The sequence below is a fragment of the Miniopterus schreibersii genome, assembly GCF_964146895.1.
Source record: "Miniopterus schreibersii genome assembly, chromosome: 15".
Taxonomy (NCBI): Eukaryota; Metazoa; Chordata; class Mammalia; order Chiroptera; family Miniopteridae; genus Miniopterus; species Miniopterus schreibersii.
The window spans coordinates 8512078-8539263 of record NC_138115.1 but is presented as its reverse complement, the minus strand read 5'-3'; the positions used below and the strand labels follow the sequence as shown (position 1 = coordinate 8539263).

General features: G+C 47.3%; 1 protein-coding gene across 4 annotated transcripts in view; it reads left to right on the top strand.

The window, feature by feature from the left end:
• The window catches only part of ATXN7 (ataxin 7), a 133244-nt gene extending 111491 nt beyond the window's left edge, over positions 1-21753 (top strand). For all 4 annotated transcript variants that reach the window (XM_081160284.1, XM_081160285.1, XM_081160287.1 and 1 more), the window contains 9 exons: positions 674-923; positions 2958-3217; positions 3647-3729; positions 8136-8401; positions 9883-10081; positions 10433-10554; positions 12362-13322; positions 14084-14150; positions 15783-21753. In XM_081160284.1, the coding sequence (XP_081016410.1) occupies positions 674-923; positions 2958-3217; positions 3647-3729; positions 8136-8401; positions 9883-10081; positions 10433-10554; positions 12362-13322; positions 14084-14150; positions 15783-15892 (2318 nt within the window). In that variant the 3' untranslated portion in view covers positions 15893-21753. The remainder of the gene's footprint in view (positions 1-673; positions 924-2957; positions 3218-3646; positions 3730-8135; positions 8402-9882; positions 10082-10432; positions 10555-12361; positions 13323-14083; positions 14151-15782) is intronic.
• Positions 21754-27186: the final 5433 nt, after the last annotated feature.

Genomic DNA, 27186 nt, shown 5'->3' with positions numbered 1-27186 from the left:
CTTCTGGTTTCAAGGCCAGGCATCGCTGTTTGTGGTGCTTGTCTTGCGCCTTTGGCATCTTCGTGGTGTGAACCAGAGCTGTGCCATCTGTAGTTGAGTGAGATGATTTAAAAAGGGGAGTGAAATGATTCACTGGAAAATTTCAGCACAGATTCTTAAGTACCGATAAGATAACCCTAGAAACATTCTTATTTAGTGTCATATGCTAGTGGGTAGTGACAGAAAAAAAACGAAGGTACAACTTGTTTTTTAGCATTTGGCTATTTTGAAAATTGGAGCGGTACTGTGCTAGAAGGGAGGAGCGAGTTCCGTACGGTGTCAGCAGAGTTCTGCAGATGAATGAATAATTTCCTCCTCTCTGACTGCAAGTCGGAGCCAGTGAGGTTCATATACAAAAGCCAGTATTTTCGGGTTTGGAGTGGCTATTGCATTTCCTAATGGCTATCTCTGATGATAACGCTCTCGACGCGGAGGTGTTTCCTCAGCAGAAGGATCAGTTCCTGGAACCCTGAATAAGTCTGCCGGGCCCAGATAAGCCATTTCTGAAAGCTGCAGAGTTTAATACATGTTTACTTAGCGAGGCATCTCTGGGCCTCAGTGTGCTGTACTTCAGGGGACTCTTCCAGGTTCCGTTAGAGACTTGTCTGAAACATGGTCTTGTTTTCCTTTTCAGAAAGAAGACATAGCTCGTCCGGCAGGCCTTCGGCCGTTCCCCCCGCGCCAGTGCTCTCCTTCTTCCCCTCTCTGTCCAAAAGCAAAGGCGGCGGGGGCGGTGGGAGCGGCCGCTCTGCCGGCGGAGGTGTTCTCAGCGCGTCCTCACTGAGTTCCAAGCTGTTGAAATCGCCCAAAGAGAAACTGCAGCTCAGGGGGAGCACCAGGCCAATGCATCCGGTTCAGCAAAGTAGAGTCCCCCATGCTAGAATGTGAGTACGGCCACGAGTGCCCCTGCGCTTCCCATGCGCCCCTGCCATCCCGAGTGCCTGGGCAGCCTGGGAAAGGGAGCCCACTTTGGGGAAGGTTCAGATATATGTTGTTTCTTTTTATTTCCTCGTCATATCTTAGGCACCTTTACAGAGTAGCAATAGCATTAATTATAAGGTGAATAATACTTACTTATTGCTCCTTTACCGTGTGCCACCTGTGGAAACTTGGCTGTACACGTGTATTGTCGTTTAATTATCACAACAGCCCTGTGGAGGAGGTGTTGTGACCCCCGTTTTCCAGACAAGGAGAAGGAAGTGCCTTTCAGTCAGACTGAGGAGCCTTAGCCGAGGAGCCCTCGCTCCAGCACTGGGCTCCCATCCCAACTCCGTCACTTCCTAGCTATGGGGCCTTGGACATGGCACTGTTTTTCTCGGAGTCTAAAAATAACAACCATTGTGCAGGGTTATTGGGAGCAGTAGGATGAATATATTAGAGCCAAGCACCTGGCAGAGTGTCTGGGCCACAGGAGAGAGTAAATAAATGAATGCTGGTGCTTCTGCTGCTGCTGCTGATAATAGTAGGAGTAAAAGGGAGGAGAGATTCCCAGGTGCTATTTTGGATTTTCCGAGGCCTGCAGAGTGAAGAGGGAAGCAGAGCTTCCTCCCCCATCCTGGTCCACATGGCAGTGTTGTGGTGATAAGGGGAGACTGGAGAAGTTAACACACCCTCCAGGCCAGGCGTTGGCAGGTTTCCACAGGGGATCTGATGGTTGGCAGGCTCCCTGTGGTCACATGAGAGGGCAGCATGCACTCCCAGAGAAACACATCTTGCATCGTCATGGCATCCCTCAGCCTTGGTGTGGGTGGCCTTTCTCTGGCCTGCCTCCCTTTGGAGGGCATGCCACATATCAGTCCCAAGGTCTGATAACCTGCCTAATCTCAGGGCAGCGTCCAGCACCTGCTGCTACTCACGAACTTGCCAGCTGGGAGCGGCCGTGGCAGCTTGCAGTGTGTCTGCTGTCGGGCTGTCTCACGTACAGCTGTTTGGGGCTGTTTGTCCTGGTTGCTAAGCCCCCAGCCTCTGCTCATCTGTCAGAAGTGCAAGTACAGCGAGCTTGGCTTTCGTTGCTTGAGCTGCCTGAGAGCCAGAGAAATGCCCGTGCAGCATGTAAGTCACTCGCCAGCTCCACAGCTGTTAGAGCACTGACTGCTGATAGAGTTTGTCAGACCTCGTCAATCCACGTCTTCTTGACTCAGAGCTGGGCCTTAGAGGGGGGCCTGCCAGCTGTTAGCTTCATATCAGCATTTGCCACCCAAATGATCATGTCAGTAAGATCAAGAGAAGTCTGTTTTTTGTTAGTGGCACAGGTATTCAGTGCTCACCAACCGTGTACCAAGACTTGTGTTTAACGCTCCTACGTTAGAAATCTTTTTTAGGGACTGGAGAGGTATCGTTTCAGTGACACATCGCTTACTAATTAAACGTCGATCTTGCTCGTTGACACAAGTAGAGAGCTGCTTCTTGGAGATACATTGTTAGGCTTATTTGAGTTCTTGTAAGTCCTTAGTGACACTTCTTGGAAATATTTTTTAATGTCAATGTTTTTTGCTGCTCACTTTGTTTTGATGGGTCCTTTCTTAAAAATAACAGTTCTCAGAGATATTTTCTGCAGGTCCTGCAAATATTCTTTGTTCCTTTTAGACCTTTTCATGTTGTGCTTCTTGCAGGAATTGCACTGGGTATCAGGTCTAGATCTCCCATAGGCTACGGTATAAGGGTGTTCTGGAATGATTAAAGAGCAGGTAAATTTGGTAGTCACTGGAGCTTTTTGCCTCACTAAAAGGCTTATAGACAGAATAAATGTGAACCTTCCTGAGTTTTCTTGGTGGTCTTAAGTTTTCACAACGGGACTTTGGGAGCCTAACTGTGTGCAGTGCACTGGGTAGATCCAGGCTCTCTCTCATCCCTCTTGCTTGCCCTTTGCCTGGGCCTCTGGGCACTTAGGCATTGCTGTTCTCGCTTCCCCTGCACAGCATGACTCCCTCTGTTAAAGTGGAAAAGATTCATCCGAAGATGGATGGCACACTACTGAAGTCTGCGGTGGGGCCCACCTGCCCTGCTACTGTGAGTTCCTCAGTCAAGCCTGGCCTTAACTGCCCCTCCATACCAAAGCCAACCTTGCCTTCACCTGCACAGATTCTGAATGGCAAAGGGCTTCCTGCACCGCCCACTCTGGAAAAGAAGTCTGAAGATAATTCTAATAACAGGAAATTTTTAAATAAGAGGTTATCAGGTAACTTCACATTTTCCCTTAATGTTTCTCTGTGTCTCCATTCTTAAGGGAGCCTGTGTACCGCTATCTCTATAACACCTTTTAACACCTTAAACAGTGCGCTTGACCTTTTCGCCACTGGTCTAAAGTGCATGTGTGTAGGTAACGTAAAAATAGCTTTTGAGTGGTTTATTTCTGAATGGAGTAATGCAGTAATGCTGACTTAAATAGTCGCTCTTCTGTCATCTAGTGGCAGTAATCCTCACTCTGTTCGTGATGTCACTGCTTCTTTGTAGTGCTCATACATTGTGTATTTTATATTTATTGATAATGTAGATTTTATTCAAGTTATAATTTGCCTGTTTTGAGATTTCTTCTGTTTTCTTGTTTACAAAATAAGAGAAGGGAGTGTTTGGTAAGCCCGTTGTAATTTCTGTGTGCTTTTGGCAGAAAGAGAGTTTGATCCTGACATACACTGTGGGGTTATCGATCTTGACACCAAGAAGCCCTGCACCCGGTCTTTGACATGCAAGGTAGGTGGCCTCCTGGGCAGACCTGAGTACTCTGGGAAGCACAGGTCGCTGGGACAGATGGGCACTGCTCCAAAGTCCACACCCCAAAGGGGATCTGACCTGTGGATTGTTCTGAATTTATAAACAGTTTTCTTGAGAAAGCCTTAGGTTCAGAAAACGTAAAGCCTGTTGTTACAAACTGCAGTCTTCAGAGAGGCTCTGTGTCCAGTGAACAGTGCTGTGTCCAGGGGAACACTGGGCTTTCCCACTCAATCTGTTGTTTTCAAAGACTTCACATTTCTCCAGAGAAATGTAACATGAGAGACTACCCTTTGCTCTTTAAATTATACCAACTCAGAGCAAGTCCAGAAATTTCCTTTGCATGTCTATATAAATATTCTTCAAATCTCTGTGGTTCTTAGATTTTAAAGAGTCCCTTTAGTGTTCTGTGACTTTTAGATTGCCTTATTGTTCTGGGGTTTGTTTGTTTTGTTTTTAAATCCTAGGTAACAGGGATCTAATTGATGTGTAACTTACGGAAATGTAATGCTCCCTTTCTGTCCAGAGGTTTCCTTTAAAATGCCAGTTTGCAAATGAGAAGGTGGTATGTTGCTGTGCAATGTGGGCTGATGTGTAGGAGAGTACCCTCCACAGATCAGTGGGCCTGCTACAGAAGAACATACATGCTTATTTGCATTTCTCTGGAGAGTGTCCCCAATTCCCTTCAGAAAAAGTCAAGAAGTATTAAGAATCACTGCTTTGAAGTATGTAATTTAAAACCCCTTGTTTGGAGGAGAGGTTAAAAATTATAAGAATTAGTCTTATTTTCTAAAAGTTAATGAAGTTGTTGAGGTATTATTTTAAATTTTACCAAAGATTGTGTTTAAATAAAGGACTTCAAGCCCCACTCCATACCATGAACAGTGGAGGAATGTTATAATTTCCCAGAAATGGGAAATGTTACTTGTAAGTGATTCTTACTTTAATTTAAATTTCTAATTTAATTTTAGTATGTAGATTTTTATCTTATAAGAGTAGTTCTGATCTTTTGGGGAAAGGGGTTAGTCAGGGGCACCTTTATATGGAATTTTTAAAAATCACAGATTCTCATCCCTAAGGGAAAAAAATAATAAACATATGTATATTCTGAATTTTGCATTCTGTTTAGTTAGGAGTTGTTGGATGTTTCTCACTGCAGGTCCACCACTGAATCTCTAGGTTAAAATTCCTAGCTCAGAACAAATTGCATTTGCTTTATATAATATTAATTGAACACACAGTGGTGTGTTGCTGTTGTTCTCTGAAGATAGCCACTTGAGCTCTGTAGGATTATGCTTGTCTCAGCTGCCCCTAAGCAACCTGTGAAAGCTTGCCTCAGCCCTACCATGGATCACCACAATTTGCCATTCTCTCTGCTTTCTCCCCGCCTTCCTGATTCTCAGGTGGCATAGATTTCTCAGTGTTAAGACACCTATGGTCAATGATGGATGCTTTCTTTATCCAACATGCTCTTTTTTAATCGTCTCTGAGGTATGCTGTGAACCAGAAGCTTGATCAACTAGGAATCTGCCTCCTTTCTGAACCTTTAATGATGGGTGAACTGATTTTATGTGCATCCTGCATTTTTCTCCCATGTTCCTTTTTTTTTTTAATAAATATGTTTTTATTGATTTTAAAGAAAGAAGAAAGGAGAGGGATAGAGAAATAGAAACATTGATCGGCTGCCTCCTGCATGCCCCCTACTTGGGATTGAGCCCACAACCTGGGCACATGCCCTCACCGGGAATCGAACCGGTGACTTCTTGGTTCATGGGTCGATGCTCAACCACTGAGCCACACCAGCCAGGCTCCCATGTTCCTTTTCAAATCATGGGTTCTCTACCTATTTTTTGTTAAGGGTGTCATTACTGACCCGCATGGTGCTGATCCTGTCATCACGTTAATAGTGTCTTCAGCCCTGGCATGTCATGAGTTCAGCATAGAACTGCCAGGAAACCCAGCATGTTGGCATACCTGCCCCTCTACAGATGCCCTTCCTTCCTTCCTGTGCTCTCGGTGTTTCACCCTTTCCCTGCCTCTGTGGTCTGAATCTATTCCACTGTGTGGGCTAAACATGCTTGAGTTCCTCGCCGAATGCTCCCCCCTTGCTGCCCAGGTCTCCTGTCTTGGACTTAGAGCATTGTTCATTCTCTTTGATGTCAGGGGATCTGCTGCTTCAACTCCTGTTACTTGTTCCCCATTGTCTGCCTGCCACCCTCACTGTCCCCTCTTCGCTCCCTCATCTGTCCAGTGTCCTGTGTAATGTTCTCTTTGCCTTTCATGCAAATAGGCTTCGAGTCTGCTAGCCAGAGGATACCAGGGTGTCACAAAATCAAGGCATGTTCCCTACACTCATGGAGTTTACAGTCTAATGAGAGAGATGGAGATTAATATAATCACTCAACTAAGTGTCAGGTTACCAGTGATGAGTTAAAAAACAGGCGGCGTCCGTAGCTAGTTTCGCTCAGTGGTTAGAGCGTTGCCTACGAACTGAAGGGTCTCAGGTTTGATTCTTGCCAAAGACTCATTCCTCAGTTGCAGGCTCAGTCCCCTGCCCTGGTCGGGGTGAGTGTGGAACGCGACTGATCGTTGTGCCTGTCTCACTTTCACGTTCCCCGAAAAGCACTGGAAAAAATATCCTTGAGTGAGGATTAGAAAGAAGGGGAGGTGGCTGCGCCGGAACAGCCCTGAGGGGAGGCGGTGCTGGGCAGCCGCCTGTGCCGCAGCAACATGGGCTGAAGTCCACATTTAACTGGGCAGAGAGTGGCGGGAGAGACAGGAAACAACGTGTGATGGCTCCGTGACGGGCAGAACAGACACCTAGGGTCTGAAGGACAGCCAGGAGGCCGAGCGGGAGGAGGAGGCATGGGGGCGGGGGTGTGGGGTGCGCATGGCCTGGAAGCCTGCTCACACAGTCAGCCCTTACCCTAGGAGCATGAAAGGCTGGGGGCATCAGATTTGTGTTTGGGAGATTCTTCAGCACTCAGTAGAAATCCTATTTACTCTTCAAGCCAAACTGGGAAATATGGATCATCTCAGCCTCCTTTCTTCTCCTGGCTTTTCTGTGCTAAGCACCAGGGGACATCCAAAGATGAGGAAAAGCATCTACATCTGGCTGGAGAAACAGGCAGGTGTATCAGTGATGTTATGTATTTATTTGTTCCTTCGACACGTGTTGGATTGGAGGGCCATTATTTTTGTTTGAAGCATTTATTGAGTGCCAGGTGCTGTCCTAGGTGCTGGTATAGCACTGAACAGAATAGATCCTGTCTTCATTCAGGTTATTTCCTTGTGAATATATTACATACTTAAAGAAAATTAAGTCAAGCCCAGCCAGCATGGCTCAGTGGTTGAGCATTGACCTATGATTCAGGAGATCGAGGTTCAGTTCCCCATCGGGGCACATGCCCGGGTTGCAGGCTCCATCTTTAGCAAGGGTATATAGGAGGCAGCCCATCAATGACTCGTCGTTGATGTTTCTCTCTCTCTCTCCCTCTCCCTTCCTCTCTCTGAAATCAATAAAAATACATATATTTTTAAAAATTTAAAGAAAATTAAGTCAAAATTTAGGAAGCTAAACACATCTATCTGCCAGATTAGATTTGGGGTGTGCATAGTTTTCAGTATGTCTAAGGAGGAGGTAGGTTATTTTACTGAAATTCTGAAGGACAGCAGAAGCTTAATTCCTCTTAAACCTCTTGAATTGTAGCAAACACGTAAACTGGTAGAGCAACACACTTGTATGATGTTTAGAGCCATGAACACACATGAAGTATCATCTGCAATAGTTTGTAATGAGATAGAAGAAAATGTTTGGATGGATTCACTGATATTCGGGATTCTCTCTGTTCTGTGTCTCTTCTCCTGTCAGCCTTTTGAGACTACTCGGCCTTAGCAGTCCCTGTCTCCAGGTTCCTCTGAGCCACTTTCTTTACATGGCGTCTTCCTGGCTATAGAGAAACAGTTGTATTTCGTTTTTACTCTGACAGTTACTAAAAGAAGACGTCTTGATACATAGCTTGTGGAGTAATTGTTTTTTCCCTTTTAACATTTAAAACTCTAAATGGCCCAAAGAGGGATTTTTCTAATGGAGTTGCTGAGAGCCCTGTAAAGCAGTTGTTACTGTCGCTCCTGCTGGTTTCTCCTGTTTGGTGCTGGCTGGCACAGTGAACATCCCTTCCTGTGGCAGAAATAACGTCACCTGGAGCCTGGAAATACGGGCCTCTCTTCTAGCTAAAGGAAAAAGATCATACGATTTCTAGCTCATCAAATGCTGAGCACATGCTAATGGTCCAGATTGCAGTTTTATTGGGAATGATGTTTTTGGGTATATGACAGGAAAAATTCTTACTGAGATACCTCCGTTTCTCTATTCTTTTGGTCTGCAGACACATTCCTTAACCCAGCGGAGAGCTGTCCAGGGTAGAAGAAAACGATTTGATGTGTTATTAGCCGAGCACAAAAACAAAACCAGGGAAAAGGAATCGATGCGCCATCTGGACTCTCAGCAACCAACACAGCCTCTCAGGGACCCGCATCCCGCCCCTCCTAGAACTCCACAGGAGCCACACCAAAACCCTCACGGAGTGATTCCCCCCGAATCAAAGCCTTTCTTAGCTAGTAAACCTAAACCTCACACCCCCAGTCTTCCAAGGTAAGCCGGGTTTTCCAGCTCTTTCCCCCTCCTTCCCAGAGCAGACTTGGAGGTTCTGTCAGCCCCAGTGCGGTCGTGATGTCGAGGGCTGTCCATCAGGTCACTGTGAGATGAGATGGTTTTAAATTGGGCTTTCCTCTAGGGGGAACGCTGAGGTCGTCTTTGGGCTCTCTGGGCCCAGTGTGGGCAGCAGCGTAACGCCAGCATCGCCTGCCCCCCACCTGCTCACTGCTCGGTGTCTCCCAGGCCCACCGAGCCGGCGACACTCGGGTCCTGCCTGCAGGTCAGGGGCTGGGACATTTCCCATGGCTTTGGCAGCAATTTCCCATCCATTTGTCTCGCTTCTCGCAAATGCAGCATTGGGAATCCCTTGCTGGGGACATTCAGCCTAATTTTTTCAGCATCCATTTATCAGCCTGTTTTTTTCATTCATTCATGTGGGACTGTGGCCTAAACATGTATTAGGCATGTTAGCCATGCACTAAGCCATGGGTCAGAGTGTTCTACTGAGAACTCCTCATGCACAGCCTCAGAGACAGTGCTGGAATGTATATGTGTATGTCTGTGCTTGCGCAGTTACCCAAGTTGAAGTGAAGGGCTTTGTACCCAATTTCCAGAGTGAAGGCACAGAGAAGGAGGCCTCCAGTGCTGACCATGGGCAACAGGGTTTCTGCTTAGGGATGTGCCAGCCCTTGTTGCCGTTGCCTCACGTTTCACACTCATATGTCTGATCCTTGAAATTATCGCATGAGGGGTGGAAATGCCTCCCTTGTGGGAACCCAAGTGTGAGCTTGAGCCTGTCCCCAGGAGCCCTCTGGTTTCTGAGCAACATGGTGGAAGAGCAGTCAGGAGGCTCCCAGAGTGTGACCAGGCCCCTCCATGATTCCTTAGCAAGTCCTTCCTTTGGCCACCTTCTCACTGCAGTTTTTCCATCTGTCAAAAAGTAAGCTTAATTTTAGACCCACTAGGCTTTTGTATGTGGAGGAAAAAAGCATCGCTGTCCTTGAGTAACAGGCTCCAGGGTCGCTCTTCGCATACAGTAGTAATGCTCCCTGGTCAGGTTATCTCCTCCTGTCCCTCTGAGGTGGTTGTAGAGCATTTTGTCAGTTACCTCATTCATTGCCGTAGGAACCCAAATCCAGGTGAAATTTGAAGAGGAACCAAAGAAAGGATTCTCTTAGATTCCATGTATGTAGTTCCCTCATTTAGGGAGACTAGGAGGAGGACCTGAGCCCCCAAGTGGCTGTAGAAAGGAGAGCTAGTTACAGGTCACCTGGGCTAGACCTGGCAACAGCTGCATTTGACATCCTGCAGTTCAGGGGAGAGGATCCTGCACTCCCGGGCCACCAGGCTCAGGTTTGCCCAGGGCTAGTGGTGTTCCCAGTCCCCTAGGTGGTTTTGGATACGTTGTTGTATCTGAGTTAAGGCGGCTGGTTCCCAGACTTGTGATCTGATCAGTGCTGCACTTTCTGCTCACCAAGGCCTCCAGGCTGCCCTGCTCAGCAAGGTGGGAGTGCCCCCATTGACCCTCCTCCAGTCCATGAATCTCCACACCCTCCCCTGCCTGCCACTGAGCCAGCTTCTCGGTTATCCAGTGAGGAGGGAGAAGGCGATGACAAAGAAGAGTCTGTTGAAAAACTGGACTGTCATTATTCAGGTCATCATCCTCAGCCAGCATCTGTAAGTTCCACATCCGCCCCGCGTTGATCTTCCCCACACAGCAGGGACAAGACACTGCAGGGGGGCCGCGCCAGGGACCTTGGCATGCCCATACCCGTGGGACACGGTAAAGGTGTGAGAGCAGCTCAGAGCAGGGTGTCCAGAGGCGGCATGCACTGTGTCCTGGGACGTCTCATGCTTCTCCCTTTCTCTCCATGAAACTCAGGGCCAGGCATTGTCACGCTCATGCTTCACAGCCTGTGGCACTCAGAGTCAGCTGTCTTTCACTAGCTCCATGCCTGCAGGAGAGGACCCTTCCCGGCGTGCCGCTGTCCGAGGTAGCAAGCATGGCCCTTGTGCTCTCTCTTTCAGTTTTGCACATTCGGGAGCCGGCAGATTGGAAGAGGCTATTATGTGTTTGACTCCAGGTGGAACCGGCTTCGCTGCGCCCTCAACCTCATGGTGGAGAAGCATCTGAATGCGCAGCTGTGGAAGTGAGTGCCCGTCTCACCACCTGGGATGGGAGAGGGGTCCAGCTTCTCGGCACTGCATCCTCTTTATTTCTTGTGGGAGTAATTTAGTGAAGATATGTTTGTCTAAATGAACGTGTGGCCTGTGACTTGCCCGCCTACTCCCCATGCTTTTTTTGGCTCCCAGGACTGGGTCCCACAGCCTGTTCTTTAGGCTCTGACTTTCTCAGCCACCTGGCGGCCAGGCGAAGCCACTGCACCCAGTGAGCACGCGCTCCTGTACTTAACTGAGAGCAGGGCTCCTCACAGGTGCCAGTGCCCATGCCTCGTCTGGGATCTTGTTTTGAGACACAGATCCTGATGAAGTAGGTCTGGAGTGGGACCTGCGGACTCAGCATTTGTACTAAGCTCTCAGGTAATGGCAGGTGCTGTCCTCCATAAGAGTACAGGGATAGATGGAGGCCAGCTTCACAATCTTGGGTTCACGTTGGAATCTCCTGGAGAGATTTAGAAATTACTGGTGTCTGGGCCCCACCTCCCAGGGACTCTGGTGTTCGGTGGAGCCAAGGTTGAGAAGCACTGACTCAGGGCCAGAGCCACACTTTTTTGTTCAGTTGATTTTTTAGAGGGGGAGAGGAAGGGAGAGAGTAAAAGAGAGAAACATCGATTTTGCTGTTCCCCGTCTTCATTCATTCATTGGTTGATTCCTATATGTGCCCTGACTGGGGACCAAACTCGCAACCCTGGTATATCAGGATGACACTCCAACAACTGAACTACCCAGCCAGGGCCAGAGCCACACCCTCGAATGGGAGTTTTAAAGCTGCTGCAAACGCTTGCAGTAATTAATTCCTTTTATTTGTAACTCTAGTTCTTTAAAAGCTTGTGGAAGGCACTTTGGCAGCAGTCAGGCCAACGTTCTCACTTGTTTGGAAGATGAGGAACTAGAGCCCCCGCTGGCTTGGGGAGGGGATCAGCTGGGGCTGCCGGAGGTCAGGGCCGAGCAATCCTGGTACTCACCACCCCCTCAGCCATTGTCAGGTCGGCCACCTCAGTGGCACTCTGCCACAGAGGTTTAGAAATGTTGGTGCTGTCACATTTTAAAATCAGAGCTAAAATAAAAGGGGGCCTCCCTGTTTTGACTATTTAAATGGCTCCCCATCCCCAAATGAATACCTTGCCCAGGTACCATTAACAGAATACACTGTTTCCACACTATGACTAGAAGTCCCCTGAGATTTGGGACCTGTGGTTAGGACCAGCAGTTGTCATTACTTAGCTTGCCCTACCGCCTTCCTCATTCGTGACTTCTCTTGGCATTCAGAGCTCCGAGTTCCCGGCACTGTGCTGGCTCTGCCGTTAGTGGTGAGTAAGCTCCCTCTGCAGAGGGTCAGACTGTGATCAGCAATCACAGTAGAGCCACCTGAGTTTTCCAGAGTCTGGACCAGGGCAGTGTGAGTCCAGGGATGGTCAGGACAGGTTTCCTAAGAGAGTGATGATGGACTGTAAAAGGGGGAGTAGAAGTTGGGGTAACAGTGCTCTGGGCAGGAGATAAGGGGTCTTAGGTTGCAGGCTATTCTCTGAACGATTGGCAGCTGGAATCAGGACATGGGGTGGGGTGGGGTGGGGTGTGAAGTTGGGTGGCAGCCACCGGAAGGCACGTGGGACCTGAGAGCCCCAGGGGAGGCATTAAAGAGCTTGAAGGAGAGGAGTGGCAGAACTGAGTCTGCGTTCAGGACCCTCTGACAGCTTGTGTTTCTCAACCCTGGTGGTGTAGGAAGTGCCCGTGAGTGGTGTGCTGACCGGGACTCACTCCCTCTCCTTTCTACAGGAAAATCCCACCGGTGCCCAGTACCACGTCGCCCGGCTCCACACGTGTTCCTCACCGGACAAACTCTGTGCCCACATCCCAGTGTGGGGTCGGCTGTCTGGCAGCAGCCACTGTGTCTGCATCCCCAGCCCTGCTCTCGTCCACCTGCATCTCCCCAAACAGCAAATCGGTACCAGCTCACGGAACCACACTAAATGCCCAGCCCGCCGCATCCGGGGCGATGGATCCCGTGTGCAGTATGCAGTCCAGACAAGTGTCCTCCACCTCGTCCCCTTCCACGCCCTCTGGCCTCTCCTCAGTGCCCTCTTCTCCTTTGTCCAGGAAACCTCAGAAGTTGAAATCCAGCAAGTCTTTAAGGCCCAAGGAGTCTTCTGGTAATAGCACGAACTGTCATACCACCAGTAGCAGCAGTACCAGTGGCACCTCAGGAAAGAAACGCAAAACTAGTTCTCCACTGTTGGTTCACTCGTCCTCCGCCTCCTCTTCTTCTCATTCCATGGAGTCTTTTAGGAAAAACTGTGTGGCTCACTCGGGGCCTCCCTACGCCCCCACAGTGGCGTCTTCCCATGGCATCGGCCCCAACTGCGTGACGAATAAAGCAAACTCGGCGAGTGTCCGACACGAGCCATCAGGGAGGGGCGCCCCCGGGGGGAGCCCTGCTGAGTCCATCAAGAGGATGAGTGTGATGGTGAACAGCGGCGACTCCACGCTGTCCCTGGGCCCGTTCATCCACCAGTCCAGCGATCTGCCCATCAATTCCCATGGCAGTTTCTCACACTCACACACTCCTCTAGACAAGCTCATAGGAAAGAAGAGGAAGGGCTCGCCTGGCTCGAGCGGCGTCAGCAGTAGCAAACCCACGAAGGTTGCCAAATTGCCAGCCCTGAACAACGTCCATCTGAAACACACAGGCGCCAGCCCAGGGGCCCCAGGGCTGACGAACAGTTCCTTCCTTCATCAGGTAGGAAATGGACTGTGGGCCCCAGGCGGGTGCCATTCCCTCTCCCTTGACATCTTTCGCCATCTTGGACACCTGGGTGGTTGGGTTGTGAGGTTTGCCTATAAACAGATGTCCAGCTTTCTGCTGTCTTTTAAGAAAAGGAAGAGCTCGTGGCCATATGAAGGTAAAATAGGCTCCCTCTTGGCCAGAATTTTTGATGACCTGGAACGTGCCCCAGGGTCAGGAAGCCATGCAGTGCATTTCAGCAGATAGGGCCGTGACACTATCGGGCGTGCATGGCCAGTGAGTGGGTTCCCGGGGTCGGTGGTGTCTGCTGCTCAGGAAGGAGGCAGGCTGTGTCCTGGAGAGCAGCTCTATAGCGTGTCCTCGGGAAAAAGCTGGGTTAAGACCAGGCGGACCTGGAAAGGGATGATTAAATTTTAAAAAGAGCTTTTAATATTTTTTCCTTCAGAGAATTTTATATTTTCTGGTTAACTGTCTGTATATTTTCCCCTTCCTGTTTTCCAGGGAGGCAGGAAAAACAGCATAAGTACTATGCAGCTGTGAAAAAGGCGGCTCTCTTATCCTTTGAGACAGCGTGGAGGGACCTGCAGGCTGTTGGATTCTTAATTAACAGTGGCTTTCTTGCTTAGCTGCGTCTGCTTTCCCCCACTCCTCCCCCTGTTACTGTCCCCTCCTGGCCTTCTCTCCTTCAGCCCTTCCTCCAGCTCCCTTTGCTCTAACGTCCAGCTCATCTCTCATCTTGTTATTTCATCCATCAGGATATCTCCTCACCTTGCTTACGAACAGGAATTTCAGCAGCATCACCCCCGAGCCCTGGTTTAAAATGTGAGGCTCTTTTTGTTTGTTTTTTCCTTCCTCATCTTCAGAACCTAACTCAAATGCCAGGTTAGGACTTTTCCAGAAAATACCAGGGACATATCCAGTATCTGTATGAATTAATACCCATGGCCAAAGATTTGGGGGAAATAATTATCCATGAATTTAAATAGCAGCTGCTTGAATTCTATTTAGCCTCAAATACACATGGGCTGTGTGTATTATTTGGCTCTTCGATCGGGGCATCCTGACCGTGTGTGTTTACTTGTTGGTTTGTAGTTACTGCTTACATGCAGTTTACAATAAGCATAAAACTGCAGTGCAGACACCACAGGAAATGGTATCCCCATCCCCTAAAACTCCCTTCTGAGCGTAGTTTCCCTTACGAGTGAACTCGCAGGAGGGCTGTTCCATTGCATTGCGATGCCCACTCTGTTACGAGTACAGTCTGCCTTTGTGGAGACATGCTGAGCCCCTACTGCCCCGAACAGAAGGGAGACGGCGTGGCTGGGCGGCACCTGAGAGCAGCAGTGCCTGTGGAAAGGGGCAGTGGAAGCCCCATCTGCTCTCACTAATTTGTTACCATTTTAAGGAGATACTGCACACCCAGACTTGGGTCAGAAAAATGGCCACCTTTTAAGGCTATGTAGTTCTGGTTGTCTTTTGTTTTTTAAGCTAAGAGCCCACACAGGCCAAATTTGGCTCCTGAGGTAGCAGTTTGCCACCTCTGATTTCCACTATCTGGGGGGCTGTGTCCCACTAGGACCAACAGCCCAAGTTTCCATTCTATTCTTTAAATTTGTTTTCAACAAGTTTGTATTTGAGAATGATTTCCTGCACACATCCCAGGGGGGCCCACGGCTAGAAATCAGAGGATCCGTGAACCCCCAAAAAGTGTTGTATGTTTTTATGTCTGTGTTCATCTCCTGCAAGAGAGATCCTATAGCTTTAATTCATATCTCAAAGGGACCCAGGATTCCAAAGCCCTTTAAAGAATGCTGCTCTTAGAAAAGTAGCTACCTCACCTCGCTGTCCCTCATAGAGCCGACGTTAAAGTAGAGATACTGAGCTGGTTGAAGCCCCTAAACAAGGGCACGGATGCAGTGGGACATGCTGGAAAGCCTAGAATGTGCGACTCCCAGTCTGTTCATGGTCAGAGTTCCCTCTCCCCCAGCGTGGGCACTGCTTTGGGTGTGAGTTTTCACACCTGTGCCAGCCAGCCCCTTTGCCCTTGTTCAGTTCTCAGGTGACAATCTGGAATGCCTTCAAGGAGAAAGGATCAGCAAATAAAACCAAAGACAAACATGTGAGCTTTTCCTCTCAGCTAGAAACCCAGCCTGCAGCTCTCCTAGACAGTTTCCTAAAACTCGGTCTTGGGAGTGTTTGCGATCTTGCTCCCTGGCATATGTCATCAAAAAACAAAACAAAAAACCCCTCAGTCTTTTAGAATGATTGTGCCCAAGAGCGGTGATGGCTTTTGAAAGCTGAGACCAAATTCTTTAGCGGCCTGCTCCTGGCCTCCCAGTCAGTGAGGACTTCAGGGGCCTGTGGCCTTGGGATGTTCTTGTTTAGTATTAGGGCAGCACAGTACACAACCTTCACTTACCTTTTCACTGTTTCCCCACCTCTCTGTTTTGAAAGCCAAAGACACGTCCCTGACAACTGAAAATAGCACGGGGAGGAATAATCTGGACACTTTTGACGACAAGCTACACCTCCACTCAGCACTCTGGACTCCAAGATGCCTTTGAGTCTGTTTTCCCAGCCTCCTGTGGGCCTCAAGGGTAGAGCTCTGCGGGCTGTTCTAACGAAGAGTCCCCGAAGCTGTGTGTGCAGCAGTGAGGACTCTAAAGGACACTGGATCAAGTTCAGCCACCGGATTGCTTCTATCAGTGTTAAAGTGGTCTGGACTGCTCGTTACCAATCTGTGAGAAATTTTTGTTTTGTTTTTTTAACTTGCAGTATATCATGGAGCCACTCTTCGAGTAGATTGGCTGGGTGAAAGAATGTTCTGGCAAGAACAGTACTGTAGACTTTTCTCCCTCCCTCCTCTCCCTGCCCCGATTCTTTTTCACACTGTCCTCTGCAGGTCACGCTGGCGGTTAGGCACCTTAACTGGAGACACCTTCCAGAGGGGAGAAAGCACTGCCCTGAGCAGCCTCCGGAGAAGGGGGCCTGTCCCTGGGTTGTGATATCAGTGTTCCAGGAGTGGGATGTGGATGCTAGCTCATGCACCATGACAAAATAGCTTGTATTTTGCCCAGCGTTTTGCAAGTAATTTGGGATAAGAAACTGCCAGAAATTTTCTAACTTATAGACTGGTTTACAGCAAGTATACACTGTTTTAGAGGCTTACTTTTCATGGTACAAAAGCAGTTCTGTGTGACTTTAAAAAAAAAGAAGGAAACATGCAAACTAGTTTTGATAATGGAAAGCCAAATTTGGAGGAGGGGAATAAAAATTATATGGGGAAAATTTTTTCCAAGATTTCCAAAGAGGTGGAATTTTTCTATTCTTTAACTCTTCATTTTAAACAGTGTGGGTTGGCTGTCCTGCCCAGTCTCCTGTTTCCAGAAAATTGCCTTTATGAAGTGAAATTATCAGGATGCAGCAGAAACTGTCATTCACAAAGTCATTAACTGTTTCCAAGGCACTCTCCGCACTCCCCCCTCTCCTCTGGACCCTGTCCTGGGTTGAAGGTAAACTGCCTTGGGCCCCCTCCCGCACTGTGTGTGCATGGCCCACTGCCATCTCAGAGGCTTATTTGGTTGCCACTGGGGTAGCGAGCAGGTGCCCGGGAGGGAGGGGCGAATCTGTGCACATCCCATGCAGGGGTGACGGGCGCCGCCCGGTGTTTCCCCAACACCCTCTATCCTGGGACTCATGCCAGCCATCTTCCTGAGAGTTTCAGAGACCCTCCAGGGTATTTTTTCCAGGCCCCACCCCAAAAGAAGGAGCTTAATATATTACAACATCATTGTTGAGAAGGAATTTGGGGGTAAGTTGGAGTATTTTAACAGGTGATTCCACCACCACAGCTCCTGAACGAGAGCCAGGCACCTGTGCTTAGAACACACGAAGTGGCTGAACACAGGGTCCATTTCCCAGGCCCTGGGCACCCCCGGGCAGGCCCGTCCTGAGGCTTTTCCTCCCTACAGTTCTCGGGTTACTTCAGTTTCAGGGAATTTCAAGTCAACAACAGGTAGAATGAATAAATACTTGGTTACCAGCCTAATAATGTGAATTGCTACAGAATTAATCTTATTATGTAAGAAAACAAAAACTTTATGCAGATACTTTAGCTATAAATTGATGTAAAATACTGATTTTTTTTTAAAAATGGATGGGGAGAACAGTCTCTTGTTCACTTATGCAATCGATCAGTACATGCTTTTAAACGATGCTGTAGGAGAGCTTAGTCAGGAGAGGGCCTGGCCAGGCCAGTCTGGTGTAGTCAGGACACATCTGCCTGGCTGTCCCATCCCAGTGGAGGGCAGGAGGTGAGAGGGAATCGGGACGCTCTGACGTGATTCCTTGGTGACAAGTGCAATGGGGTTTGGGTAGAAGTGATTTTCAGAGCCAAGGGGACTTGATGGATATAAATAAAGTTGCTCTTAGCAATGGAGTTTATAGACAGATCATGTTGTTCCGAAAGATGTAACTAGGATCCACAGTAGCGAGTTGGTTTAGAATAATGCAGATGTACCTGGAGTAGTGGGATTGATCATTTGATTTCTTAGACTGAGGTTTTAATTGGGTTTTATCCTGTCTCCCGATAGTACAAAGAGCATCGGGATTAGGAAATTAGCCATTTTGGATTCTGCCTGCCACAAACAGACATATTCTAAACAGTGCTATTAAATTTTAGACTGTTGTTCAAATATTTTATTTTCTCCTACAACTACTTTTTATTATGATGAACAATTAAGACCATTTAAAACGGGAGTACAAGTATTTTTTTGAATTAAATTAACATGCAAAAACCAAATTTGCAGTGGTTGGGTTGTTTCTAGACAGACTTTGGTATCAACTTAAAACCAAGATAATTTTTATATTCTTTCCAATAGAATTTCATGACAACTCCTGCAGTTTTCTTAACCTAAAAAATAGTGCTGCGATGATGAACAAAGAATTATACAAAACCTACTTTTGTACCTTTATTTTGGAATTTCTTGCTCTATTATGAATATGGAAGTGTCCCTATCTCAGAAGACGTATTTTGTTAAAAATGAATTGTACATATTTAAATATGTATTTTTGCACAGGTCTTTTTTTCTGATATCCTGTTTTGGTACAATTGAGATCATCTAGTATTTATTTATTAATTAATAAAAGTAAATACCTTTTTATAATTTGAAGTGGTTCACTGCCAAGCCAATAGTTCTAGAACCTGCCTCCTCTACAATGTAAGGGATGCCTCTGTCCTGTGGACGTCCCTCTGTCCCTTTAACGTCTCGGGAGTGGATTCAGACCGATGAGTGGGCATTGCTTCTCCTGGTTGCCTGGCTTCCTGTAGACGACATGGAACTAAGTGACACACTGCTTTTCTTTTGTTTCATGTGAGAGAGAGTGCGCGCCTGTGTGTTTGTATGTGTATTCTCTGAGCACATGTGTGTTGGTATGTGATGTGGTTTAAAACTAATGGAAAAAAACTGAAAGTGCCTGAACCTAGTTTTAAGCTTAGACAGATTCTCTTTAAAAAGACTTGAATGTTCAGTTGAACTCTTGGAGTTTGCTTTTCCCACCTAAATACTGTTTCTAAAAATTTAGGGGAGGAGTTGAATACCACCAATGCTGGTAATTTTATAAGGTATTTTAAAATTCAGACTTTTTGGTTCACAGTAATTCAACTGGTGGTGGATGCCTAGTGGCACCGAGGGTTACAAATCTTTTGTCAGCCAGCAACTTACATGATGTGTCCATTTTGTTACTCACTCATGAAATATTGAGTTTAAAGAGAATATTTAAAATTTTTGTATTCCAAAAATATAATACAAAGTACCTCTGAGAACATTGAAAATAAATGTGTAATTTGGAAAATAATTTATAAAGGCAGCTGTCTTCCTGCAAGAGTTCTGTTGCCAAGGAATTTCTTAATCTCTCTCATTCTGCCTTGGGGGAAAATGTTGGGCTTTGGAAAATGATTGTTAAAAGTTTCATTGTTCAGAAGAAAATAATCATTTTTACATTTTGTGCAAAACATTTTACATTTTCAGATCATTGAAATGAGCACTACATACTGTCAGGTGAATGTGGGGCTTGGAAGCATTTTGCTGTTCTTGAGCTTGGTTATAAAAGCAATCTCCTGTGTTAAACGTGTGACTGGCTTGATAATTTGTACACAGAATCAAGAGCATCTCAGCTGGACTTTGTGTTGGCTGCTGTATAGAACAAGAACAAATGTCAAGGGATAGAAAATTACTTTGGATATTTAAAAGAGAAGAAATATATAGTCTATTTGTTTTGTAACAAGTTTCTGTAAATAAAATAATTTATACTATTTATAAGAAAAAGTTGTGCTTTGCTTTATGAGAAATTAGTTTGTGGAACAAACATGTTACTAAACGGGCAATAAAATTAGGACTTCTCAATAAATAAGGTTGGCTGCATGAACTGTTTCAACGTTTCTGCCTCGTTGTGACACTGAGCCCTCTTTATCAGACACCCTTGTGAAGCGCCTCCCATCAGTCCCCTTCTCTGCCAGCCAGGTGCCCTGGGCCTGGGGTGTTTCCATCCTTGGGCCCTGGGGATGAATTGGTGACTGCAAACAGAGACTCTGCTGCATTCCTGCCCTGCAGGTTTGTCAACAGCGGGGAGTTGACAGATTGAGAAACACACCCTACTTGTACTTGTTTATATGTAAATTTGATGGCAAGTGGTCAGTTTGGGTTGAGGTAAGCTTTTTATCCAGAGCTGGCATGGTCTCTTCCTTGTTTTTACAAACCTCTTTATTTGGCAGTACAAGTGCATTTTAGTATTACTCGGAGCAGAACATAATCTTTTATTTCTAGAAACTGGCCAGTGTTATCATTTACAAATAAACCATTCCAGTAAAATAAGGGAAGCAACGGATTTATGTGTGGAGAAAGCAACCATTCCTGACATGAAGCAGCCAGGCTGGCTTCCAGCCCACTGCCCCATGGACTCCCTTTCCCTCCTGGACCAGCCAGCGACTCAGCTGCCTTCCTAGGAGCTCCTTTCGCCTGGGTGTCCCCCTTACACATCCTGGGAAAAGATTCAACTCCACAGTCTCTTACTCTTTTTTCTTCTGTTCCCTTCCTTGCAGGTGACCTGACTAAGGAGAGCAGAAGATCCCAGTGCGAGGAAGGGGGTTGGTAGTGTTGGCTCTTGGTGTGTTGGGAGCTCACGGCAGAAAGGTAGGTGAGGAGGCAGCCAATCAATGTTTCTTTCTCATTGATGCTTCTCTTTCCTCTCTCTAAAAAATCAATAAAAGCATATTTTAATATTGTTTTATTTTTAGAGGGAAAGGGGGAGAGAGAAACATCAATGATGAGAGAGTCATTGATCGGCTGCCTCCTGCACGCCCCCTACTGGGGATCGAGCCCACAACCCTGACCGGGAATCGAACCAGTGACCACCTCTTGGTTCATGGGCTGACGCTCTAACCACTGAGCACACCGGCAGGGCCATAAAAGTGTATTTAAAAAAAAAATAATAGTAAACTAAAACCGCATCACTGTCCTGACCGGTGGCTCAGTTGGTTGGAGCGTCATCCTGTCCCGGGCTGTGAGTTCGATTGCCGGTCAGGGCACATGCCTAGGTTGTGGTTTGGTCCCCAGTCAGGGCGAGGACAGGAGGTCAATGTTTCTCACATCACTGTTTCTCTCTCTCCCTGTAAAAATCAATCAGCATGTTCTCAGGTAAGGATTAAAAATATAAATAAAACCCCCATCACATGGGACCCTCCAATAAGGAGGACATAGTGGCCTGTAAGAAGAACCTTAGGACAAAACTTACAAAGCTGTTGTAATAATCCAGGTAAGAGTGACTGCGTTTCCAAACTAAGGTAGTGACCTCGGGGAGAAAAGGGACCGGCTGCAGAGATCTTTTAAAGGTAGAACCCCTAGGCCTTAAGGTCTGAGTATGTCGAGCACTGAAGGGGACAGCAAGTCTCAAAGATACGCACAGATTTCTAGCCTGGCCAAACGGGCCAATGAGCTTTTAAGTGAAATACATGGTAGGTATGTGACAGAAAAGGAAAGAACACAGTGATGAAATTGAGTTACAGGTGGGAAACTGAGTAACCAGAGGCTGTATCTACAGTCTGGTTCCAGCTTTAGAGGGAGGTTTGAGGGGATAAAACAGCTGGAGGGTTGTCTGTCACTTCAGGTGGGAGTGAGTGAGTTCATGGAGGGGCTGTTAGATCTGGCTTGTTATGTTAAAATAATGCTTATGGGCCCTGTGTTTCCATTTCCTTCCCTGAGAAAAGGGCGTGTGTGGTCCAAGCTGGAGGGCTTATGTCTTTTCCCTAACAACCTCCATCGTCCTTTTCCACTGAACTGGCCCTCGATGGGCAGGAGTCAGTGCACGAGGCTGATCTGTGTCCGCCGTTCACTAGAGAACCTTTTTTTTTCCTGCCACAGATTCTGAGAATCACAGGAAAGAGGTTCCGGATTTCCTCTGCAAAGGCAGTTAACTGAGATGCTCCGCCTCCGACTCCACCTTGCTCAGGCTGCTGTGCTCCCCGGGCCTTCAGGATAATAGCTCCGGCTTAGTCTTGCATGTAGACACGCTAATCATTAGAGGAATTCTGCTTGTGGCTGGAGTTTTACAAAAACAGTCCTTTACGAGAGATAAGAGAAGTATGTACAAAACTAATGATTGTTTATCACAGGTTTGCAGGAACCTCGTGACGGGACTCACATCAACTGGAGTCATCGGACTAAGAACCAGGTTTCACAGTCTTGCTCAGACCCCTGCTGGAGCCCAGATGTCTGTGGTCATCGATCACCTCCTGCCCCTCCCCTTTTACCCTTCCACTGACGAAAGAAACCTGAATTCTGTACTTTCTTACCCTTGCTGACCAGCTGTTTCAAGCTGGTACTCGCCCGTGCCCCCAGGGACTTTTCCACTGTGACTGGTCAGTAAGGTGGGTTCTTCGGGACCCCAGCCCTCCATCCTGGCTCGCTGGCTTTCTGAATAAAGTTGCTTTCCTTGCCCCAGCACATTGTCACTCGACCTAATTATCTGTTGTGTGGCGAGTGGGACAAGCTTGGACTCGGTTACAGGCACAGGCACACCAGGTTTTAATTCCATTTCCAGGATTTCACGAACCAGGAAGCCCATCCTCCATGACCCACAGGAAAGAAAGCCCAAGATGAAACCCTGAAGGAGAGAGATTTGGGTGAAAACAGATGGAGAACTGGTGTAAAGTGAAAAATCAGAGCAGGGAAGGCAGAGAAGGACCGACTTGAGATGGCTGAGTTAGAAATTTCGGTAGTTGACTCCATCGTAATCACCTACCACTGGGGTAACAGGTTTTTTGTTTTGTTTCTTGCCCTGCCTCCTTGCCCAGGATTATTGGAACAGCAGGCTGAATGGAAATGTTACAAGAACGTCTGGAGGAGATGGCCAAGAGTGGAGTACGTGTGAGGGTGTGGCCAAGTGGTGGCCGATGGCCTGAGGTGCTCGAGGAGGGGCTGCAGCTGCCCTGGAGAGCCTCTGCAGGCCCTCCCCTTCCAGGTAACTTGTCTATGATCAGACACGGGTGGCTTGTTCAAGGTCACGGAGCAAAGTCCATGTTCAATTCACTGTGGCCTGGAGTGAAGGGGCTAACAGGCAAGGCAGACCTAGGCGCCAGCATCATGGCAGGGCCATGGCACTTTAGGAACAGGTCAGGGAACAGAGGAACGGTATAAAGTAGGAGTGGGACTCAGGTTTCATTTTCAGAATGAAAGCTTGTGATTCCTGGGTCCTGGGGGAGACCACGCAGTGGAGGGAAAGAGCACTGGAGCTAAGGCTGGGGAGCTGGGATCTTACTTCATTCAAATCAGGCCGAGGAGGACCCAGCCAGCTGCTCAGGGCCGCGGGGAGGGATGGGGCAAAGCGGAAAGCAGCCAGGGCAGCAAGCTGGTGGCATTGCTGGGTGGCGAGCAGCTTCAAAGAGAACACATTTTGAATGAGGGTGGAAGCGCAGTGACCAGGAGGGATTGGGGACTAGGAAACGGTGCACGTCCTCTTGGCCCCGAGTTGCTGAGGTGAGCGTGAAGGACCAGCCTCTGACCCAGAGGGTTTAGAGAAAAGCAGCGTCGTCAAAGACCAAGTGCCTAGTTTTATCAGCGTCGATATTCCACTGGTTGCAGAGCTTGGGGAAAGGTCTCTGGTCACCTCTACCAGAGGTTGGCAAACTTGTCAGGACACCACCTTCTGGCAGTCTTGGCTAAGTGGTCACTGCCCCAAGGCAATCTCAGATTTGTGGTGTATAACAGCCGAATTGCAGGCTGGTCATTCAGTGGCAAATTGTCCCTATTATTTCTTACATCCAATCTGTACAAGGAAAATTATGCCATTACAAGAGATTTCTGATGATGATGCGTAAACCTCCCCCTTGACCATGTGCTGCAAGGTTACAGTGGCCTGGACCCAACTGCTACAGTTCCTTGGTATGTTTTGTAGGTCTTCAGAAAGACAAGAACAACGCGACCCTGTAGCTCTAGAGCTTCGAAGCGCAAAACGTGGTGATTAGAGCTTTTCATGTTTTCCAGGTAGGGATTCAGCGTCCCTCTGTTGCCTCAGGGAGGTAGGGGGTTGTTACCAGTAGCTGAGTTTCACTGCCCCCTCCCATTCCCCATAATCATGGGAACAGGTAATATTCCAAGTATCAGCTATCCTCTTTTAAAAATAGGTTAAAACAATATCAAGGACTAATTCAGAATTACACAGTTGATTTACTATTGATCAGTAATCTATCGATCAGTTACTATTAGTGCTTGGTTAAATTGCGAAGGAAACTGCTCAGTCATAAGCTCATCTGTGCGCTGTACATGCTCCGTGAGCAGCCGAGACGGGTCCTTGCAGTCGTTCGGGGCAGCTGAAGTCAGTGCAGATACCTAACAACAAAAAGTGGTTTCTAAACAGCATTTCCATTTCTGCAAGCCTGCTAGTCAATTAAAATATTGGAAAGGAACTGATCACAGTGAAGTGTTTTAGCTCTATATCACTTAGCAAATAAAATTATCATTTGATGATAATCATATTTTCATATTGTGCCCTTCGTGACTAAAAGCAGAAAATTAAGTCAAGACTTAAGGAAACAAGCTATAGAAGTGGAAGCTACCAGAAGCAGGATGGTGAGGAATTAGTGCGGAGAAATCACTCTGCCGCCCGTGGGGTCAGCCACAGTGTGAGGTGACAGGGCAGCCAGTGAGCTGTGCGCTGAAGGACACGTGTGGCAGCTTCGCTGGACTGGGAGCGGGAGCCCAGAGTAAGCCTCAGTCGCCTATCTTTCCAGTCGGTACGTACGGGACTTTTTGTCTTTCAATCTCTATATGGTGACCATAAATTATTTTGTTGAAAACATCTTGGGGGAGGGGTGGTTGCAGCCTGTAGGTGACCAGTAGGCAGCCTGGTCTCGCCAGGAAGCCACCTCGGCACCCTGCCTGGCTTCAGTTCTCTGCCTGTGTCCCCAGCTGTGGGAGATGAGGGTCTGGACTGAAAACTTCCTTGACAGGCCTGTTACCAGGTTTAAAATACTTGAACTGGCCGGAAAGCAGAGACCCAGGGTTTGAAATTAGTGTTCTGTCTAATTTTACTGCACAACATGTTTGTTTTTTAAAAAATCAGTAAGATCAAATATTAAAACATCCTAAAATTCTTGGTTCATCCTGTAAAACGTGGCTCAGGGCGCCTTAGTGATCTCGTGACAGGAACTGTCTGCTAACACTCATGTCAGTGTGCTAAGAAACACACCTGAGCATCCTGGTCTTCAGCTGTGGAGTTTCCCCCTGAAGGAGCCACCCAGCAAGTAGGAAGCGCCCCAGAGGAAGGAAGCGCCTCCCAGTGCCCCACGGCTGGAGTGAGGGGAGAAGCGGGGAGCTGCTCTGGCTCGTGTCAAGGGCTCCTCGTAGAGCGTGGCCTCATTTAAAAAGGTTTGTCGGATCCCAACTGTATCTCCCCCTCCAAACTGTTAAGAGACTTCAAAGTCTTCTACTCAGACCTGCAATTACATAGAATAACTCTTGGCCGGTATGCTCTGCAAATTACATACGCATAGGACGCGATGTGCAGAATGCACGTCAGAACGTTAACAGCAGTCGGCTCCGCAGTGCCACCTGCAAGGCAATTCCACTTCAGCTGCTTGGGTTTCTTCTGCAGTGAGCATGTATTATTTTTCAGAAAAAGAGAACCTTGACTCCTCAAAACTGTATTCATCATAAGGCAGTTACTCTGCTTGCCAGCAGGCGTGGGGCTGTTTCCCCCATCTTGCAGAGAACGGACAGCATTTCTTGTTTCTCTTAGCAGGGCGTACCTGTCTTCACCTAATTCTAGGCAGTTGGGCTGAGTGGTAAAAGGGTAGGAAAATCACATTCATTTTAAGCAAGGAAGAAGTGTTGGGAGACTTCCCTCTCCTCTCGGTTGCTCTGTGGTCACTTCACTGCAATTGGTTTTATAGGTGGGAGTTGAGGGAAAAGGTGGTTTCAAGAAACTGACATTTAAATCTTACTTTTTCCCCCTCTAGCATGAACTGTACTGAGTCAATTTGCTAAAAACAGAATTCTGTTAATTTAAAAAAAGTTTTTGTTGATTTCAGACAGGGGGAGAGGGACAAACATCGATGGGAGAGTCATTGGTCAATTGCCTCCTGCACGCCCCCTACTGGGGACTGAGCCCAAAACTCGGGCATGTGCTCTGACCAGGAATCGAACCCTGACCTGGTTCATAGGTGGACCCCCAACCACTGAGCCACTGGTTTTGTTAAGGGTACTTATATTCATAATTTTTTCAAGAAATGATAATGATCATTGTTAGTAAGGTTTCATAACCAAGCATTTTTAGAAATCCACAAGCACATACTTGTAAATGCTTAAGGTGTAGCCAGCATTTTAACAGCCTCCTGTCTACCGTGCAGCGCCCACAGCAAACTCCTTTTGAAGCACAACTCTGGTAACAATGCTTCCTTGGCACAGAATCGATGGCCCTCTTTCAGAACAATACTGATGACAGCCCTGTGTTGACTTTTAAGGTAATGCTTCTAATACTTCACCATTAAGTATCTCCTTTGCAATAGGACAGGATTTCCCAATCTATTATTATTCCTCTTACTCAAGTTTTTATCGTAAATGTATGCTGAATGGTACCAAATTATTTTCAATCGACCGAGGTAGTTTCCTCCTCTAATATTTTAATGAGTCATTCCCATCAGCATATAAACATGCTCTCTTAAATAAAAAAGCCTGACTTCTCTCCCCTTCCTTTTACACAAAATGACATTTCCGATTCTCTAAACTGACCTCTACCAAAACTGCTCTTGTCCAGGTTACCGTTCAAACACTTGAGATCATCCTTGACTCATTTTCTCAGCCTTCCCGCCATTCTGACCTTTTGGCAAATCCAGCTTCCTCTATAGTCCATGCCTCCATCACCTGGCCCGCAGCTGAGTGACACAAGGTTAAGTCAAATCGGACCATTACTCTGCTTAAAACGTCCAGGGACTTTTCCTTCCCCTAGATGTTTGCGTGGTCTCTCCCTCCTTTTTATTGCAATGTCACCTTACCTGAGAGATCTGCTCTGATACCCCGTAGAAGAGAGCCCTTTGTACCCTATTACTAGGGCTCTGGTTTGCTGGGGGGGAAAAACACCCTTTGCCAGTATCTATATAGATTTTTTTATACCTGTGTTAACTGAAATTGGACTTGGCTTGTTCTGGATTTCAGGCTTATGGCAGCCTCCTAAAGAGTAACTTCTCATCTCCTATGGTTACCTGTTTTTGACAGAAAGTTTATGACACATGTATCTTCTGTCTTTTGTGCACTAGGTGGGAGACACTTTGATTTTGGTCTACAATGTATAGCACACACTCTTCTTT